The following is a 20,546-nucleotide window of genomic DNA, read 5'->3' as shown; positions in this document are numbered from 1 at the left end:
AGCCCATAGTGCTTAAAAATCATCTGTCCTTGGTTGCAACATTCACTACCGAGTTCTAAACTGCCTCTGGAAGCAACATCAGCACAAGAACTGTTCGTCGGGAAGCTTAATGAAATGGGTTTCAATGGCCGAGCAGCCGCACGCAAGCCTAAGATCACCATGCGCAATACCAAGTGTCGGCTGGAGTGGTGTAAAGCTCACCACCATTGGACTTTGGAGCAGTGGAAACGCATTCTCTGGAGTGATGAATCACACTTCACCATCTGGCAGTCCGACAAACAAATCTGGGTTTGGCGGATGCAAGTCAGGCCTAATTGCCCAACATCGGTGCCCGACCTCACTTATGCTCTTGTGGCTGAATGGAAGTCCCCGCAGCAATGTTCCAACATCTAGTGAAAAGAGTGGAGAAGAGTGGAGGCTGTTATAGCAGCAAAGGAGGGGCCAACTCCATATTAACGCCCATGATTTTAGGAATGAGACGTTTGATGAGCAGGTGTCAATATACCCCTGGTCATGTAGTGTATGACCATTTTAAGATGAATAATAATAAATAAAGTATTGCATTTGGCCTTTATAATTATAGCCTGTAGAAACACATTGAATAACATTCATAATGGCAAAAAAGACAGTCCAAAAGGAAATCATAAGGAATAAGGTTTTGAAGTGTGTGTCCTATATATATATATATTCTTCTTTTACACATATTTAACCCATTTGGGGGGGGTATGGTGTCGGTTACCTTCAGACGAGTCCCATGACAAGTGTGGGAGTCGTAGAGCAAAACAGAGAACACCACCATCTCCTCTTTACATATAGGATTAGGGTTAGAGTTATTTACTTTTTAGGCCAAACTGGTCGGACGCTACAGATGTTTTTGTGAGGAGACAGATTTTTGGGATGTCTCATAATCTGACAAACACAGATGTATCTCAAGACACCTTCCACTGCAGTGCGGAAGAGCGACATCGGCAGAAGCGGTGGTTTGAGAAACAGCCCCATGCACAAATATATCTCCTGCTTAAATTGACAGACTTTGATGTGGATTTCTTTATTATGTTACTTAGATTGATGCACCGGTGTGTCAATAGACTCTAGGTTAACTCTAAAAAAAAGAAGCATAAAAGCTAAAGTCAACAACACACCTTTAATGTGGGCAAAAATACTACTTCCGCAGTGCTCTAATATGTGAGCATAATTTAATGTGTGATAAGACTTGTTTATACCTCCTGCTAACATGCGTCCTTTGTCCTTGTCCACATTCTGATTGTGCCTCACTTTTAAAAAAATATGTCTATACATGGTATAAAAATGTGTCAATATCCGTCCACTGTGTCTGCATTGTGACCAGATTTCCTGATCCCTCTCTGTATGCAAATTATTTGACAGATTTTAAGACACATATTGACGCCATGAGTAAATGGTTCCACCTGTCAATGATTTTTAATAGGATAATGATGGTTTCACCATCCATATGTGTCTACACAATGTGTGCCTGACTACCTCCAAGAGGTGGTCAAGAAGATCACATCACAATCAGATCACAATGCATCTTTTAATCATATACACCTGTCTGAATATGTGGGCACAATCAGAATGTGGACAATATCAGGACAAAGCATGCATGTTTGAACCAGGTATAAACAGGGCTTTTGTCTTGTCTCTGATGATTAAAAGGCTCTGGGCTGGAACAAATTGAATTCTCCATTTTCTGTGTGAATGGTTGGTTGTTGACTGATAAACCAGAGCTTGCCACTAACAGAATCCCAGGTTATTTCTACAGTCAAAAATAATTAGATTTTAGGCGTCACAATAATACACTAGAAATATTGCTGACCTAACTTTATATTTATATATGTATATTTATTTTAACACATAATAATCAACCTCAAAGGTCACATATTGTCAACTAATTGTACAGCTCATGTCTGCACTGCACTCTACCACACTCAGATCGCCTCTCCCTGAATTTCCGGCAAGTAGCACAGCAGTAGTTTTGTGCCGTAATTTCTCCATCATGTGGCCTCAGACGGAACTGCAGTCTCAGTCATAAGAAGTTTGGGGCTTGATCTCCCTTTACAGAGGTGAGCTAGCTGGTCTATTTACACAGACACTGTAAGATAGCTGAGCATCGATATGGTACAATATCCAAACATTGCAGAATTGGTTAGGTATTACCCGTCTATTAGCATACCAATTCATAGAGATTCATGAACGTCTGCAGACACCAAGGGAATTGATCAACAAGGCTATTAGTCAAGGTATGGGCGTTTGTATTTGCTAGTATAGTTAATAAATTAGTTTGACCTGCTGGATAAAACAGTCAGAAAAGGTCAACATTAGAGGGAAACATTTGTTTTTATTTGGACATAAGGGTTCTCAACATCCATTACATCACAAGGGATTCAACCAATCAGACACTCATGAACAGACAGCATCACTAGACACGTGTTAGAGAGAGAGAGAGAGAGAGAGAAAAGAGGGTAAACAGTATGACAACAACTCACACTAACCAATATAGGCACTCAGCCACTCAGCCGGTCTCTGAATGCCACTTTGTAAGCATTGTTATCTTATCCAACATACAAAAGACATGACCTATTTTTAGCATACATTCCAGAAATCACATAGAGCTTAGAGAGGAAAGAGAGTGCACCAAGTGTCTTATAAACCGTGCAAGTAGAGGAGCTAGGATATATTGACAGACCCACTGTTGCCTACAACAACACAATGATGCTTGAGCTATGACGGAGGATGATCAGTATAAGAGAGAACTGAAAAAAATATGAAATTATTGTTGAGTGGACAGTAGTCTTCTTCATAAATCTATTACCCTTCCATGAATCACCTAGAGCATATTAGGTAATACATTCTACAAGTAAATACTACATTTCAGTCATTCTGTTAGTAGACATCTGAAGAGTAGCAATTCCTCTATAGCAAAGTGTACAGTACATATTTACATCATTCTTGTTTTCACATATTCCTCAGATGAAATGATGTGTGTAATGTAACACTGAAGGGAAAAATATGATAAAAGTTTATACCAAACATGACTGACAACATACCATATAGTTTAAAAAAGTAATTGAACAAGTTCATTAAAAACTAATGATGTGCACAAAAGGCACTTTAAAAATACTCATTTAAGACAAAAGGTATAAATAAACAAAATACACATTTTAAAAAATCATTTAAATGTGAACACAGTCTAGTTGTACATAAAGATGTTAATCTTACCTTTGCAAATAAAGCAAACCACAGACTTTAAATGTTTATCTTTGAAAATATAGCTTATGTATGTTTGAGAAAAAATGTACTTGAATGTACGCTTCAGTTTTACTGATGAGAAATGTGGTTAAGAAAAATGTTATGTTATTCCTGTAGGAAAAAAAACATGATTTAGTTGTTGGTGACAGCTCCTCTCGACAGAGAGCACCCTCTTAGTTTAATGTTCTTATTGATTTTCTTATTAAAACCGTATGACTTATTTATTTTTAATAAAATACACAGAATGAATTGAAATGCATTTGTTTTCATCATCTAATTCTTTGCCCATTATTCTCCTGTTGGAAAGGTCTGTCCATCTGAGTTCACACATACCAGACAATTATCCACAGGGTACTTGTACTTTAAGCAATACCATATATGACCAACAGATGGTGGAAGTGTATAACTTTGGTTGCTTTCCATGTCTCTGTGTGCCCAGCATGTAGGCTATAATCTAACCAGGGGACAGTGTAATGGACAGAGGAGGGTAGGGTTGACAAACTACAGACAGGGATGACACGTTTTTCAAATGAAAGTATGTATCTCATAGTAAACTGTGTATGAACTCAAGATCTGTACACATTACAACAGTGACTGAATGATGCTGATATGATTGATAATGGAATCACAGCCTGAGATTCCTGCTGCTAAATCAGATTTTTTAAATCTACCTTAGCTGACAATTCAATTCCATTGCCCACACAATACTGCTACGTTAGTGACAACAGGTATTCTCATATTCCAAAAAGGTTAGACTAATAGGATATAGTAGCCCACCCCCATGACTACGCTATACGTCAATGGTGTGTTTTACAGAGGAAAGACAACGCAAACAGCCATTGTTGAATTGTCATATTGTATGAGTCAAATGGTACAGCATAAAACATGCAGAGCAGGGCGTGCCGTATACAAGGCAGTCCAACCACACAACTGTATGACTGAGCAGAGTGGCAGGAGCGGGCTTGGGCCAGCACAGGATATAATTCAACATGGCAGCTACAGTATAGGCCAGTACGTGCTTACATTTCCTTGCTGAAGGACTGAAAACAAGAAGTGGAATGAGACACCGGGACATGACAGTGAGGATGTTATACCCACGGGGAGAAGAGGTAAGGAAGGTAAGACCACTGTGCTGCTGTTATTATTTCACCACATTTACCGCTAACTGCTCAAGCATCACTGGAGTTGTCTAGGTAAGGTATCACATTTTAGATTAAAAATAATATTGTAACAGTACTTTCCAGCATAATTTGCATGTTAAAAGCATGACATAAATCAGACTCGAACAGGCAAGAGGTTGCTTTAAAGATGGCAAAGTGTACAGTATGAAATCTGATTTGGGCGGCCGGTAGCCTAGCGGTTAAGAGAGTCGGGCCAGTAAACGAAAGGTCACTGGATCAAATTCCGAGCCGACTAGTTGAAAAATCTGTTGATGTGCCCTTGAGCAAGGCACTTAACCCTAATTGCTCTTGTAAGATGCTCTGGATAAGAAAATCTGCTAACATGTGAATGTAAAAATGTGTGTCTAAAGAGCTTTCATGGGCACAAAGTTGTATGGGTATTTGGATCAGATGGGCAGAGTTCCTATTTTGTATGGGTATCTTCACCATCCATGCCACACAGGGCTCAAAGGGGAAGCCTGTTGGACTGTAGTGGATGGAGGCTGACAGATTTGGACCGAGTCTGTGAGCTCTCATCCAACTTAGAGAAGCGTTAGGCTCAGTCCAAACAGTGCTCAGGACTGGCCACTAGAACACCCAACATCATCCTGGTAACCAAAATCAGTCAGTCTGGTTGTGGACTGACTTCACACAGGTTATCGTGTAGTTTTCTAGAGCTGTTGGAACAATGAGGGACTATGGGGTAAGGGGCCATGGTCAACAGTATTCTCACAGTATTACAAAATAAAAGTGGGTTCAAACCTTACTGTGGCAAAAAAAAATGGTATGATACACTCCTTTTACTGTCTTAAATATGAATAATAGAGAGAACGTCAGGATCCATGTGCGTGCAAATGGAATTTTAACTCATAAATACAATGTGTGGTATGATGTTGACATCCCCATGACCACATATTCTTAACACAACCATCAGTGCTGTGTTGAGAACGTGTGTTCAAGCAGAAAATGATGAAAACAACACAAAGGAAGAAGAAACCTTTGATGTGTTGTCTTTGTTTGCAGGTTGACTCTTTTGTTTTTTGACAATGCCATTCACATCTCCTTGCTTGTTCTGTCTGGGCCTGTACAACATTTATACCATAAAAATAAAAAAAATACAGAAACTATATACAAGTTCAACTACATGTTTACCACAGGTTAGGTTTCTTACATTGAATTGGTATATTGGTTCAGTTTCCGCATCTCATATACGCATACGCATACGTACAATGTTGCTATGGTGTTACTTTGTTGAACATCCCTTATACTACAGTACAAACAAAAAGGCATAACAACTTCAAGTAAGTCTTTATTTACAGCCAAAAGGCCGGTGACTATCTTGGTTGCAGTCTCTTAGACACAGGCTGGTAGACAGTGTCCAATCCAGAGAGAAAGGGATGAGACACCTTATTGGTGAGTGTCCAATCCACCAGCAAGGGAAGAGACATCATCTGGACAACCAGTGCAGGATGAAAACCAATGCGAAAATTCCACAAGTACTTCTTCACGTTTTGCAGTCAATTAATCACTAAAAAGCCAGACCTGGCCACATACTTCTAATTTTGAGGTAAAAAACGAAAAATAAAAAAATAAGTTTTACTTAGAGGTGATTTTATTCATTATTTTCACGTCTGGTTTTAAATCAAGCTTCACAAAGAGTTGTGTTGATAGGCAAAGCCCTACAGCTTCTCTGCCTGCCATCACCATGGCAACTCAGGCTCTCTCCAAGAGCTTCCTGAATTCAAGAAATAAAGTCAAACCCAAAATGAGGAAGGAAAAATCCCAAACTGTTCTCAGAGAACACATCAACAACGCATCATCCCATTCCTATCGGCTTTCCTCTGTGTCAAACAGTTGCACATGACAACCCTAATTCTCCCTCAGAGCTACATGGTGCCGGACTTGTCCCCGGCTGCATTAGCTGCATTGGCTGGAGAGCTAGCCGTGGCAGTGCTGTTGGGGAAGATCTTCTCGGTGGGCGTGACAGCAGGGCTTCCCACCCCAGAGGAACTGGAGCTGGAGGAGCGGTGCCCGGTGGGGGGCGGGCGGACGGGCCTCATGGGCGGGGGGCGCAGCTGGGCTCCGGCCAGACGGGCTGACAGGGTGGGCTTAAAGGTGCTCATCATCTCAGAGGTGGAACTGCTGCTGCGGCGCATGGCGGCGTCTGGGTCGCGGATCATGATGGTGTGGAGGGGGCTGCCAGGCTCTGAGTTCACAGGGTTCTTCATGGTGGTGTCCAGGGTGTCCAGCACCACGTCTGGAGCCTGTTTGGCCGTGTTCTGGCGCTCCAGTTCACGCAGCTCATGTAGGGCCGTGGTCATGGTCTTCTTTATGTCCTGACATACACAAAACACACAGAAAATATTATATTTTTAATAAAGCATAGCCAGTTCAGAAGGGAAAGTCGAGTGTGGTGGCATCAGCTGATTGCATTAGCAGATTTTGCACTTAAGTCGACCAATTTTACACATGCTTCCCCAATACCAGATGTCACGCGCTCGCATGCGTTGGTGTGTCTTGCTGCATTGCTGCTGTAACCAGCTGTTACTCCCTATGCTTGCTGTTTTTGATATCCCACCACCACCCCAGCCTCCACCTGCATGGGCTGTGTGTTTCCGCCTTTGGGGTATTTGATATAGAATATCGTGCTCACTGCCTGTAGTTGTATTATCATCTTCATATGAAGCTTCGCTCTGACAGTGAGCTAACCTTAAGAAACAGAGCCCTAACGCCAAGACATGCATTGTTATCTTTTCGAATAAATGGTCAAACGTACATGTGGTGTTTTCTTTCTGAATTCAGCTCCATTCCCGTGATGTACAGTACCAGACAAAAGTTTGGAAACACCTACTCATAATTTTTGCTATTTTATACATTGTAGAATAATAGTAAAGACATCAAAACTATGAAATAACACATATGGAATCATGTAGTAACCAAAAAAGTGTTTAAACCAATAAAAATATATTTTAGATTCTTCAAAGTAGCCATGCTATGCCTTGAGGACAGCTTTGCACACTCTTCTCATTCTCTCAACCAGCTTCACCTGGAGTGTTTTTCCAACGGTCTTGAAGGAGTTCCCACATATGCTGAGTACTTGTTGGATGCTTTTCCTTCACCCTGCGGTCCAACTCATCCCAAACCATCTCAATTGGGTTGGGGTCGGGTGATTGTGGAGGCCAGGTCATCTGATGCAGCACTCCATCACTCTCCTTCTTGGTCAAATAGCCCTTACACAGACTGGAGGTGTATTTGGGGTCATTGTATGGTTGAAAATAGCATTTATTTGGGTCTTCCTTTCCTGTGGCGGTCCTCATGAGAGCCAGTTTCATCATAACTCTTGATGGTTTATGCGACTGCACTTGAAGAAACTTTCAAAGATCTTGAAATTTTCCAATTTGACTGACCTTCATGTCTTAAAGTAATGATGGACTGTCGTTTCTCTTTGCTTATTTGAGCTGTTGGCAAGCCATAATATGGACTTGGTCTTTTACCAAACAGGGCTATCTTCTCTATTCCACCCCTACCTTGTCACAACAACTGATTGGCTCAAACGCATTAAGAAGGGAAAAAAATGATCCACAAATGATCTTTTAACAAGGCACGCCTGTTAATTGAAATGCATTCCAGTTGACTACCTCATGAAGCTGATTGAGAGAATGCCAAGAGTGTGCAAAGCTGTCATCAAGGCAAAGGGTGGCTACTTTGAAGAATCTGACATATAAAATATATTTTGATTTGTTTAACACTTTTTTGGTTACTACATGATTCCATATGTGTTATTTCATAGTGTTGATGTCTTCACTATTATTCTACAATGTAGAAAACAGTAAAAATAAAGAAAAACCCTGGAATGAGTAGGTGTGTCCAAACTTTTGACTGGTACTGTAGATCTTTCTTGGAGCTGCAGACTGTCTCTGACATTTACACTAAGTCGGGGCTGCTTCACCCAGACACACACACACAGACAGTACAGCAGGACATCACATCTCGCTCTGTTCTTCCAGACACCAGCGGCTCTCTAACTAGCCTCTCTAGTAGCCTCTCTCTGTTCCCTCTCCTCACACAGTACAGCCCAACAGCACCAAATTAAGAAAATAATATCCCCGCTTTAATGGCTGCACACTCATTACCACTGTCACAATCACACACAGACACATACACTCCCTCTCTAAATCCCACACACACTCCCTCTGTCTGAATAACAGATTAATTGATGAGTGGAGAATAATTAAAGATCAAAGACTGGGTTTAGTCAGGCCCTGACAGTGCAGGGTCATCAACATGGGCTCAGTCTGAAATAGGGCTCTGATAGGAGACCACTATCATTAGCTGCACTGATCATAGCTCTGCCATTTCTAAAGCTGCCTCTGTGTCTCTATTCATTTTCCATGTATCCAGCGCTGGGCTTGTGCTGCCGATATGAAGGATCATTAGTACTCTGTGTAATTTACTTCATTTCAGCATCGCCATGAAAAGCATTTCGCTCTGGTCTCTGGGGAATTAATATTCTCTGATTGGCTCTGCTGTGTGATATTTCGGGAAGGTAAGACAAATAGCTATCGTTTTCGTAGGCCACACAAAGTATCACTTGCGCACCACTATTGATTCCATTCCATATTCCATATTGTCTGAGTTCTATGACTGATAAGGCTACAGGACATGGGGAAAAAGAGGTTATGAAATTATATTGGGCCGAGGTAATACTTTAGAACCTGGGGCTGATAGGAAATAAGGTCCATACCTCTGCCAGTGTCTCAGCCCCCAGTGACTTGTGGTCCCCCAGGCTACTGTGGCGTGTGGCCCCTGCTACAGGCCTCAGGGGGTGGCCCTCAGGATAGGCTTTCCTGTCAGCGTAGTTGATGCTGCCCGCGCTGCCAAATGTTCCCAGGCGCCTCTTCTCTGGGCTTTCCATGCGGCTCCTGCTAACTGCCACCTTGTGGGGGCTGCTGGGACAGGCTGCGGCCCGCGGGGGTGTGTCAGTGCCCCGAGGAGGGCTGTGGGTCTCTCCACTGTGGCGTCGAGGGGTGGCGGCCCCGTCAGAAGGTAGCCGCACCCTGAGGAGAGAGATGACATCACAGTCACACAGAGTAGGATTAGGTTGGCCCTTGACACTGATCTACGGTCAGTTTGAAACATTGACTATTTACTCCATAAATGGTTAAGATTAGCATTTGGAGAGGTTTTAAACTGATCTTATATTTCTGCATATAAGTAACCCAGAGTGAGTTAAACATTGAGACTAGAACGAGAAGGGCTACATTTCAATATGTAGTCCTTGTCAGTCGTTACCCACCTCCCCATGACTCCTCCAAAGTTGGAGTCGGGGGAGTGTTCACACGGTGATGGGACGTCATTTTTGAATGAGGCCTTGTCATCCAGCAGTGGTCCACTGCTCGCCTCGCTGTCCGCCTTCTGACTGAGATTATCCGAGAACGCATCATCCCTGCGAGGAGAGCGAGAGAATTAACATTATTCATACAGTTGGTAGAGATCTTATTTGGACTGCTGTTTATTCAAACTAATTGGTCCATATTTACACAGGGCTCTGGTTTTCAATCTGCAGTCAGTTTATCTGTTCCAGACAGTTCTGGAGCCCCTCCTTTTGAACATTGATCATTCCAATGTGTTCCTCCTAACACAAAAAGTAGCAATATGAGACTCTGGCCTTACTGCCCACTCAACTTCCAAATGGATTCATTAAACAGACACCAGCAATGATGAGTAATTTCACATAGACATTTTAGTCATTTAGCAGATGCTCTTATCCAGAGCGACTTACAATTAGTGCATTCATCTTAAGATAGCTAGGTGAGACAACAACACATAAGAATCGTATAAAGGTAATTTTCCATCAGCAAAGTCAGTGCTAGTAGGAAAAGACAAGTGCCTTTTCTTTGTATTATTATCAGCATTATAAGTATAAGGACGCCGCAAGAGTTATTTAACCAAGACAGAAAAGAGCTTTGACTTGGCTGAGCGGGAACTGACCTCCCGTAGGGGTGGAAGGGCCAAGAGACAAGAGGTGGCGGAACAGAGTGCTCGGGTTGGCATGTAGGATTTGAGAATAGCCTGAAGGTATGGAGGGGCAGTTCCTCTTGCTGCTCCGTAAGCAAGCACCAGGGTCTTGAAGACGATGTGAGCTTCAATTGGAAGCCAGTGCAGTGTGCGGAGGAGTGGGGTGACATGGGCTGCAGCATTCTGGATAAGTTGCAGAGTTTGATGGTACAAGAGGGGAGCCAAGCCGAACAGAGCGTTGTAGTAGTCTAAAACAGGGGTTCCGTGTTACATCGCGTGCGTGAGAATATTGCAAAATAAATGTACACATACATGTTATTCAATCATTGCACCCACACTGCTTACGCGCGTCTACATAGCAGGTGCTAAAATAAAACTTGGTTCAATTTGTGACGCATGACGAGCTACAAGTCCCGCCTCTCCCATCTCCTGATTGGTTTTTAGGAGCATGTACCCACGTGGGTGATGGAAAGATTGAAACGGAGTTGGTTGCCAACTGCCATATAAAGTCCGAAGAAGAAGCCTGAAGGAGGAGATTACTAGAAACGAACTTGGTTTACACTTTTATCTGTGGATTAATTGTTGGAGTGGAGGACCTTGTGCATTTCAGGTCAAATAACAACCTAATGTTAATATCCCAGGAGAAATTAGCTAGCAACAGGAAGTTAGCTAACTAAAGTGCCATAAATGTTTCATGCTTTTCCACCAGACCCTAAATTAATATAGTTGGTTCAGAGTTCGTTTTGATATTTCAACCTGCGTATCCTTATCGCGTCTGGTGTAGGTGGACAAAATCAACATGCGCGAGATTGCACGCTCGCTCTGGTCAGCATGTAAGGTATGCAATGACTAACATGACAAGAGGAACTGATGATGCACTACCCAATTTGGAAATTGCATCTTGTGCATTCTGCTATTACAACTTTCAAGAGTAAGTTTACACCCGGACTGAATTCAAAAATATATATATACACTTTTAAAGACCCCACCCTTGCCGACCACCCCACAGTTTGGGAACTACTGGTCTAGATGGGAGATGACAAGTGCCTAGATTATGAGCCTGCAGCTGCGAGTCACTGCTTTGATGTTTGCAAAGAACGACAGGGTGTCCAGGGTAATGCCAAGGTCCTTTGCACTCTGGAAGGGGGACACCGTGGAGTTGTCAACTGTGATGGAGAGGTCTTGGAGTGGACAGGCCTTCCCCGAGAGAAAGACCAGTTCTGTTTTGTCGAGGCTGAACTTGAGGTGGTGGGCCGACATCCAAGCTGAGATGTTTGCCAGGCACGCAGAGATGCGTGTCGCCACCTGGGTGTCAGAAGAGGGTAAGGAGAAGAGTAGTTGAGTGTCATCCACATAGCAATGATAGGAAGGCCATGTGAGGATATGACAGAGCAGAAACTTGGTGTACAGAGAAAAGAGGAGAGGGCCTAGAACTGAGCCCTGGGGGTAGTGCTGAGCGATTAGTGCTTTTTGAGATAATTTCAGTTAGATTATTACAAAATAATCACGGTTTTCAATTTCAATATATATATATATATAAATAAATATATATAAAACTTGTTACCTGTATAAAATACACCTATCCACACACTCAATCAAACAGACTCCAACCTCTCCACAATGGCCAAGACCAGAGAGCTGTGTAAGGACATCAGGGATAAAATTGTAGACCTGCAAAAGGCTGGGATGGGCTACAGGACAATAGGCAAGCATCTTGGTGAGAAGGCAACAACTGTTGGCGCAATTATTAGAAAATGGAAGAAGTTCAAGATGACGGTCAATCACCCTCGGTCTGGGGCTCCATGCAAGATCTCACCTCGTGGGGCATCAATGATAATGAGGAAGGTGAGGGATCAGCCCAGAACTACACGGCAGGACCTAGTCAATGACCTGAAGAGAGCTGGGACCACAGTCTCAGAGAAAACCATTAGTAACACACTACGCCGTCATAGATTAAAATCCTGCAGCGCACGCAAGGTCCCCCTGCTCAAGCCGACGCATGTCCAGGCCCGTCTGAAGTTTGCCAAGGACCATCTGGATGATCCAGAGGAGGAATGGGAGAAGGTCATGTGGTCTGATGAGACAAAAATAGAGCTTTTTGGTCTAAACTCCACTCGCCGTGTTTAGAGGAAAAAGAAGGATGAGTACAACCCCAAGAACACCGTCCCAACCGTGAAGCATGGAGGTAGAAACATCATTCTTTGGGGATGCTTTTCTGCAAAGGGGACAGGACGACTGCACCCTATTGAGGGGAGGATGGATGGGGCCATGTATCGCGAGATGGAGGAGTGGGCCAAAATCCCTGCTGCAGTGTGTGCAAACCTGGTCAAGAACTACAGGAAACGTATGATCTCTGTAATTGTAAACAAAGGTTTCTGTACCAAATATTAAGTTCTGCTTTTCTGATGAATCAAATACTTACGTCATGCAATAAAATGCTAATTAATTAATTAAAAATCATACAATGTGATTTTCTGGATTTTTGTTTTAGATTCCGTCTCTCACAGTTGAAGTGTACCTATGATAAAAATTACAGACCTCTACATGCTTTGTAAGTAGGAAAACCTGCAAAATCGGCAGTGTATCAAATACTTGTTCTCCCCACTGTGTGTGTGTATATATTTTTATATACAGTACCAGTCAAAACTTAGGACACACCTACTAATGGTTTTTCTTTATTTTTACTGTTTTCTACATTGTAGAATAATAGTGAAGACAGCAAAACTATGAAATAACAACATATGGAATCAAGTAGTAACCAAAAAAGTGTTAAACAAATCAAAATATATTTTATATTTGAGATTCTTTTACGTAGCCCTTTGCCTTGATGACAGCTTTGCACACTCTTGGCATTCTCTCAACCAGCTTCATGAGGTAGTCACCAGGAATGCATTTCAATTAACAGGTGTGCCTTGTTAAAAGTTAATTTGTGGAATTTCTTTCCTTCTTATTGCATTTGAGCCAATCAGTTGAGTTGTGACAAGATAGGGGTGGAATACTGAAGATAGCCCTGTTTGGTAAAAGACCAAGTCCATATTATGGCAAGAACAGCTCAAATAATCAAAGAGAAACGACAGTCCATCATTACTGTCCATCATCATGTCTGACTAGGTCAGACAATATGAAACATTACAGTTGCAAAAACCATCAAGCACTATGATGAAACTGGCTCTCGTGAGGACCGCCACAGAAAAGGAAGATCCAGAGTTACCTCTGCTGTAGAGGATAAGTTCATTAGAGTTACCAGCCTCAGAAATTGCAGCCAAATAAGTTCAAGTAACAGACACATCTCAACATCAACTGTTCAGAGGAGACTTCACGAATCAGGCCTTCATGGTCAAATTACTGCAAAGAAACCACTACTAAAGAAAACCAACAATAAGAAGAGACTTGCTTGGGCCAAGAAACACGAGCAATGGACATTAGACCAGTGGAAATCTGTCCTTTGGTTTGATGAGTCCAAATTGAGATTTTTGTTTCCAACCGCTGTGTCTTTCTGAGACGCAGAGTAGGTGAACGGATGATCTCCGCATGTGTGGGTCCCACACAAAGCATGGAGGAGGTGGTGTGATGGTGTGGGAGTGCTTTGCTGGTGACACTGTCTGTGATTTATTTAGAATTCAAGGCACACTTAACCAGCATGGATAGCACAGCATTCTGCAGCGATACGCCATCCGGTCTGGTTTGCGATTAGTGGGACTATCAATTGTTTTTTAACAGGACAATGACCCAAAACACACCTCTAGGCTGTGTAAGAGCTATTTGACCAATAAGGAGAGTGATGGAGTGCTGCATCAGATGACCTGGCCTCCACAATCACCCGACCTCAACCCAATTGAGATGGTTTGAGATGAGTTGGACCGCAGAGTGAAGGAATAGCTGCCAACATATGTGGGAACTCCGTCAAGACTATTGGAAAACAATTCCAGGTGACTACCTCATGACGCTGGTTAAGAGAATGCCAAGAATGTGCAAAGCTGTCATCAAGGAAAAGGGTGGCTACTTTGAAGAATCTCAAATATAAAATATAGTTTGATTTGTTTATTACTTTTTTTGGTCACTACATGATTCCATATGTTATTTCATAGATTTGATGCCTTCACTATTATTCTACAATGTAGCAAATAGTAGCAATAAAGAAAAAACCCTTGAATTAGTAAGTGTGTCCAAACTTCTGACAGGTACGGCATCTTTTTTAAATGCATAATGAAAAGGAGATTCCAATGCCATAAAAAGTGAACATTAAATTGCCAAAACATTGAAAATATTCCACTATCTCTGATCAGGCCCAAATCGGGTAGACGTCAAAAGACAAGTAGGAAACTACTATGAACTAATACAATATTTAAGTTGTGTATATTACTTCTGTTTATATTTTATGACTATTATTTTTAATTCCTTAAAGTCATCATCTTCTCTCTGCTCAGGCAGTAGCAGCTAGCCAGCCAACTTTATCTCATGCTCCCAATACTATACTGTCTTCAGTCATCCTATTTAGCTAGGCTAGCATGCTGCAGAGCTGTCTGACAAACCATCTTACTAGTTCTTCAAAGTAAATAAGGCATACTTTCACAAACTGTCTCTATCCCACTCTCTCATATTGGTGTTCTGTACACTCCTCTCTCATGCGGTCTGTGGTTATCTAACCTAACGTAACAGGCTTAAAAGTGTATCCATCTCTGTCCGAGACGGAAAAAGGCACAAATATTTGTTTCATGAAAACTCCCTTCAGCCCACCATCCCACTTAGTTATTGACTTGATTTATCTAGTGAATTTTTTTTATTTCGAGAAACTAAATGCAATTAAAGTAATTGAACTGACGTTGGTCAACAACATTTTCTGTTAATCGCTCAGCACTACAGAGGGGACATCAGTAGTGAGAGCACGTGGTGCAGACACAGATCCTCTCCATGCCACCTGGTAAAAATGACCTGCCAGGTAGGAACGACCTGTCAAGTGAGATGCCTGAAAGGGTCTCAAGGGTTTGGATGAGGATCTGATGGTTTACGGTGTCCACCTTGAGGCCTGACTGATAGGGGTCAAGAAGATCATTCTGACAGCGATATCGAGAGAGTTGGTCAGAGACAGCAGACTGTGTTTTAGAAAGCAAAGAAAGAAGAGATACTGGTCTGTGGTTTTTGACATCAGAGGGGTCAAGTTTCTTGAGGGGAGCAACTCTGACCATCTTGAAGTCAGAAGGGACGCAGCCATTTGTAAGGGATGAGTTGAGGAAGGAAGAGAGGAATGGGAGGTCTCCAGAGATTGTCTGGAAAAGGGAAGAGGGGATGAGGTCAAGTGGGCAGGTTGTTGGGCGGCCGGACATCACTAGTCGCAGGATTTCATCTGGAAAGAGAGGGGAGAAAGAGGTCAAGGCGTAGGGTAGTTCTGTGTGAGTGGGATCAGTGGACTCAGTAGGCTGAGTGAATGAGGAGTGGATATCATCAACCTTTTTTTCAAAGTGGTTGACAAAGTCGTCTGCAGAAAGGAAGGAGGGAGGGGTAGGAGGTGGAGGATTAAGGAGGGAGGAGAAAGTGGAGAACAGTTTCACAAGAAAGCTCCAACTGTATACTAAGTGGCTCATCTTTAAAATTATTGCGTACATTTATACCGGGAATTACTATCTGAGGGTGTTTTCAATTAATTCATTTGAGTTGTAAACTTAAAGCACGCTCTGGCCTTCTCTTTAGCATCTTTACTTCTGCCTCATTGACTGACATCAAATCCACATTTCATTAATATGTGTTACCACTAAAGGTACAATTGTCAGTGAAGTGTCTTTGAGCTAACATATCAGGCATGATTTGAATGATTTATCTGTGCCTTTGTGATATTCAGTCAAGGATCTTCCATGAGTGTTATTGGTGTGTGACTAATGACATCAAAACACAAGAGAAAGCTTTTGATACAACTGCCACTTGAAATGACTCCCCAGTTTATAAAACACCTGATTAACTGACTGACTATTTCCTGCCTGTCTGACAGAATAATTGACTGTCTTACAGATTTATTGTCAAACTGCTCTTCATCCATCGCTGATGATCATGTTTATGAATGGTTGTTACTCACAGGTCCTGCACCACTATGTACTGATGTGGGATCAGTCCGTCCACGCCATTGTGCCGGCCCTCCCACCAGTCCTCAGAGGCGCGGTGGTACAGCAGCAGCGACGCCCCCTTCTTAAAGGACAGCTCCCGGGGGGTGCGCCCCACATAGTCAAACTTAGCTATGGCCTCAATCTGCTCCACCTCTGTGGAAATAAAGAACAAAGGGAGAGAAACATCAGTCACAACCTGGACCAGCTTCATTTCCAGGTGTTGTAACATATCTCACACCCTATTGAGATGTGTGGACAGAGTAGCCTGACCTGAGTTCATTAATTGGAATAAGGAGCCCCTTGCTCTAATTACTAAGACCTAAACCATGTGGCCAAACAATGAGAATATGTCTTCATGTTCTCAGACAATGGCCTCAGGCCTCGTGGTCTGTGATCAACTCCAGAGTATAGTAGAGAGTTGTGATTGCCTGGGGGCTCAATTTAATGGCTCAGTTTGTTCTTCAGACCTTCAAAAGACACAGAAGTCTTTGAGAGACAAAGAGCGAGAAGAGGAAATATCTGAGTTGAAGAGAAATAAAACGAGATGCAGCATTACAATATAAACAATTTTCTAACAGAGGGGATGGTTATACTGTTTGAGTGATACACGTAGATTCCAAGCATTGTTGTGAGTTGAGGATGACCTGTCATTGAGTTCCACCGAGCAAATTGGCCAGTGTTATCTAGTGTTGATTTTTCGGTGTAACATTTCTGGTGTTGATTCACTCTGGTATAAAAGAACCCCAGTGTTGAGTGTGATTGTGTCAGTTTTATTCTGTGGAGAGTAAAAATTTCTCATCAAAACCACGCCCATCATTATCAGATTTTGCAAGCCAGCATAATGTGACTTGCAGTCCTGATGTGGCCTGTAAACCAGGAGGTTCCTAACACAGCAGGCCTTACGATATTTAATGTAGTGTCCTAAAGAGATTAATTTGAATGATAACATTCGCCTCCTGTAGGAACTCAGTTGACGAAGTCCACAGTACTGAAAATGAATGAATTCAACAACCATGTCTCTGTCACTAACAAATGTCCTTAATCCAACACGAGCGACCTTGTCAAGAGATACGGACGTCTTTGCGTAATGGTTAAAAATAATTTAAGGGTTATTGCATAACCCTAAAAGTGTTAATTCCCTAACACTGACAGAGTGTAACAGCATCAGAACTAAGCAGTGTTAATTTAACACTGAAAAGTGTGGACCTGTATAGACACCTGCCCAGTGTTAAATGTAACACTGTCAGTGATTATTTAAAACTGGAGCATTTGCCGTGCAATCAACACCAGTGCCACCAATGAGGACATCACAACTCTGCTCAAGGGTAACACTGTATTCTGATCAGTGAACACTACTATCCTAACAGCTAATAGACTGGTTGACAATCAAATGACTTGGTCCTTTAAATGGCATTATGGGTCCCAACACACCAAACTACTCACACACTGAGCACACACCAATAGCCAGAAGAACCAACCTTCACGCTGTTGCTAGCCTCTTGAGAGAACAGACACACAAAGGCACAGGCTTTAGTTGTCCGTAAGCAAACATCAGTCACCATTCAACACTGGACCAGAGGAGATTAGCAGACTGGTCTCTGCTACAAGACCTCTATCCCACAGGGACGGTGCCAGGGGAGGGGGTATGACGGGTGAGGGGGAGGTATTGCCACGCACGCACGGACGCATGCCCACACCCTGCGTCCAAGCTGATATCAATCACACAAAGAGCCTGATGACTTGGGACACACACAACCTAGAGAAACACATTTTTGCTTGGGGACATGTCCCATAGAGATATGCACATGTAGTGAGTGTTCAAAATGCTAAAGGGATCTAAGCTAGTCCCCAGGCTGTCAGATGTCCCATCTAGATTTCCCTGACCGGGTGGAGGGGGTGTGTGTGTGTGTGCGTGGCAGGATGGCCTTGGCCACTGGTACTACAGCCACACCTCATTGTGTCTCTATGGGCCAGACCAGATAGACAGAGCAGGAGTCAGCCGGGGTTAAGCACATGTATAAAATAAATAGTCTCCCAGCAGGAAATCTCCAAGCCAACCAGAAAGCCCAATCAGTTCCATTAGGAGCTCCATCCAGGGGTGAAATTACCTACAGAAACAGGGAGAGTGAGGGAGGAAGAGGAAGAGGAAGAGGAGAGAGGAGGAAAGGGGAGGAGAGAGCGAGGTAGAAGGACAGAGACAGGGTAACATTGTCTCTCTTTGTCCCCCTCGTTCCAAGAGTAGATTCAGCCTGAGGCTTTTAGACCACTTAAGTAGAGCTCTTCCTCAGAAACACAATAACACATGTACAGGTAACTGCCAAAATAAAGGAAACACTTCAGTAAATGAGGGATACAAAGTAGATTGAAAGCAGGTGCTTCCACACAGATGTGGTTCCTGAGTTAATTAAGCAATTAACATCCCATCATGCTTATTTTGGCTTTAAAAGAGGGGTCTCAAAGGGGTTTTAAAGGGTGAGTTTGTGCATCTCAGTCACCAGATCTCAACTCAATTGAACTGCCTGTGACAGCATTTTCCAACACCATCAACAAAACGCCAAATGATGGAATTTCTCGTGGAAGAATGGTGTCACATCCCTCCAATAGAGTTCCAGACACTTATAGAATCTATGCCAAGGCGCATTAACGCTGTTTTGGTGGCTCGTGGTGGCTAAACGCTCTATTAAGACACTTTAAGTTTATTTTGGCAGTTCATCACATGTATGTCTGATCATCACAATATGACTATTTTGTTCTCCACTAAAGAACAAATACTCAGAATCAACAAACAAGCTGAAGGCCACAACAGTCAAACTCGGCCCACTTTGTGGTTCTCTGATTTATATAGTATTCATGTAGTCCTTTAGTTCTAGCTTCAAGTAGAAAGTGTGGTTGTGTCTTGCTGGGCGGCCATTTCTCCAGACTCATTTTGAGGGCCGGGCTGTGGAGGGCAGTATCGCCTCAGGTCTGAGAAGAGCCAAGACAGGACCATGTGACTCTCATTCTCTCCAAGCACACTAATTAAACAGAGGGAGACCACGATCCAGCGCCAAGGGCCCTGCCCTGGCTGGCTGTGCCTCTGTACTCTCCTCCCAGTTCTCCCCATGCAGTGTGGGGCAGTCAGCCTTTGTTCTGCTGTTTGGTTCAGAGGGCTGGGGAGGGTGTCAGCACTCATTACTGACACACCCATCACTACAGATTGGGCTCCCCAATATTGTTACCCTAGCCTGGCATACAGCAGTATGATTGGGTCTGACCATTGAGAGCCAGCAGATACAGTAGTATCTCTGGTGTTGTGACTGACTAGTGTTATGGTTTCCCTGAGTGTGTTAAGCTTTAGCCCAATTATTCTGTCAGGGCTATGAGGACTACCAGGAAAATACAAAAGCACAAAGGAGGAAGTCCCATGGGACCTGTTTACTATTGCTGAAGAAAGATAGATGAGAGGGAAAGATAGATGAGAGGGAATGAGAGAGAGAGAGAGAGAGAGAGAGAGCTATAAGGGGAGAAATAGAGAGAGAGGGCGCTACAAGAGGAGAGAGAGAGAGAGGACGCTACAAGGGGAGAGATAGAGAGAGAGAGAGAGAGAGAGAGAGAGAGGGCGCTACAAGGGGAGAGAGAGAGAGAGAGAGAGAGAGAGAGAGAGAGAGAGGACGCTACAAGGGGAGAGAGAGAGAGAGAGGGCGCGACAAGGGGAGAGAGAGAGACAGGGCGCTACAAGAGGAGAGAGAGAGAGAGAGAGGGCGCTACAAGGGGAGAGAGAGAGAGAGAGGACGCTACAAGGGGAGAGAGAGAGAGAGAGGGCGCTACAAGGGGAGAGAGAGAGAGAGGACGCTACAAGGGGAGAGAGAGAGAGAGGACGCTACAAGGGGAGAGAGAGAGAGAGGACGCTACAAGGGGAGAGAGAGAGAGGACGCTACAAGGGGAGAGAAAGAGAGAGAGGGCGCTACAAGGGGAGAGAGAGAGAGAGAGGGCGCTACAAGGGGAGAGAGAGAGAGAGGGCGCTACA

At 43.2% G+C, this 20,546-nt stretch overlaps 1 protein-coding gene across 2 annotated transcripts in view; it reads right to left on the bottom strand.

The window, feature by feature from the left end:
* Positions 1–2,349: 2,349 nt before the first annotated feature.
* LOC139371041 (SLIT-ROBO Rho GTPase-activating protein 3-like) overlaps positions 2,350–20,546 on the bottom strand; it is a 117,922-nt gene continuing 99,725 nt past the window's right edge. For both annotated transcript variants that reach the window (XM_071111078.1, XM_071111079.1), the window contains exons 19-22: positions 16,513–16,693; positions 9,724–9,873; positions 9,172–9,484; positions 2,350–6,763 (exon numbers count right to left, since the gene is read on the bottom strand). In XM_071111078.1, the coding sequence (XP_070967179.1) occupies positions 6,314–6,763; positions 9,172–9,484; positions 9,724–9,873; positions 16,513–16,693 (1,094 nt within the window). In that variant the 3' untranslated portion in view covers positions 2,350–6,313. The remainder of the gene's footprint in view (positions 6,764–9,171; positions 9,485–9,723; positions 9,874–16,512; positions 16,694–20,546) is intronic.

This window comes from Oncorhynchus clarkii, chromosome 17 (genome assembly GCF_045791955.1).
Source record: "Oncorhynchus clarkii lewisi isolate Uvic-CL-2024 chromosome 17, UVic_Ocla_1.0, whole genome shotgun sequence".
Classification (NCBI taxonomy): Eukaryota; Metazoa; Chordata; class Actinopteri; order Salmoniformes; family Salmonidae; genus Oncorhynchus; species Oncorhynchus clarkii.
The sequence above is the reverse complement of the archived record's forward strand: the minus strand, read 5'-3'. Positions and strand labels throughout refer to the sequence as shown.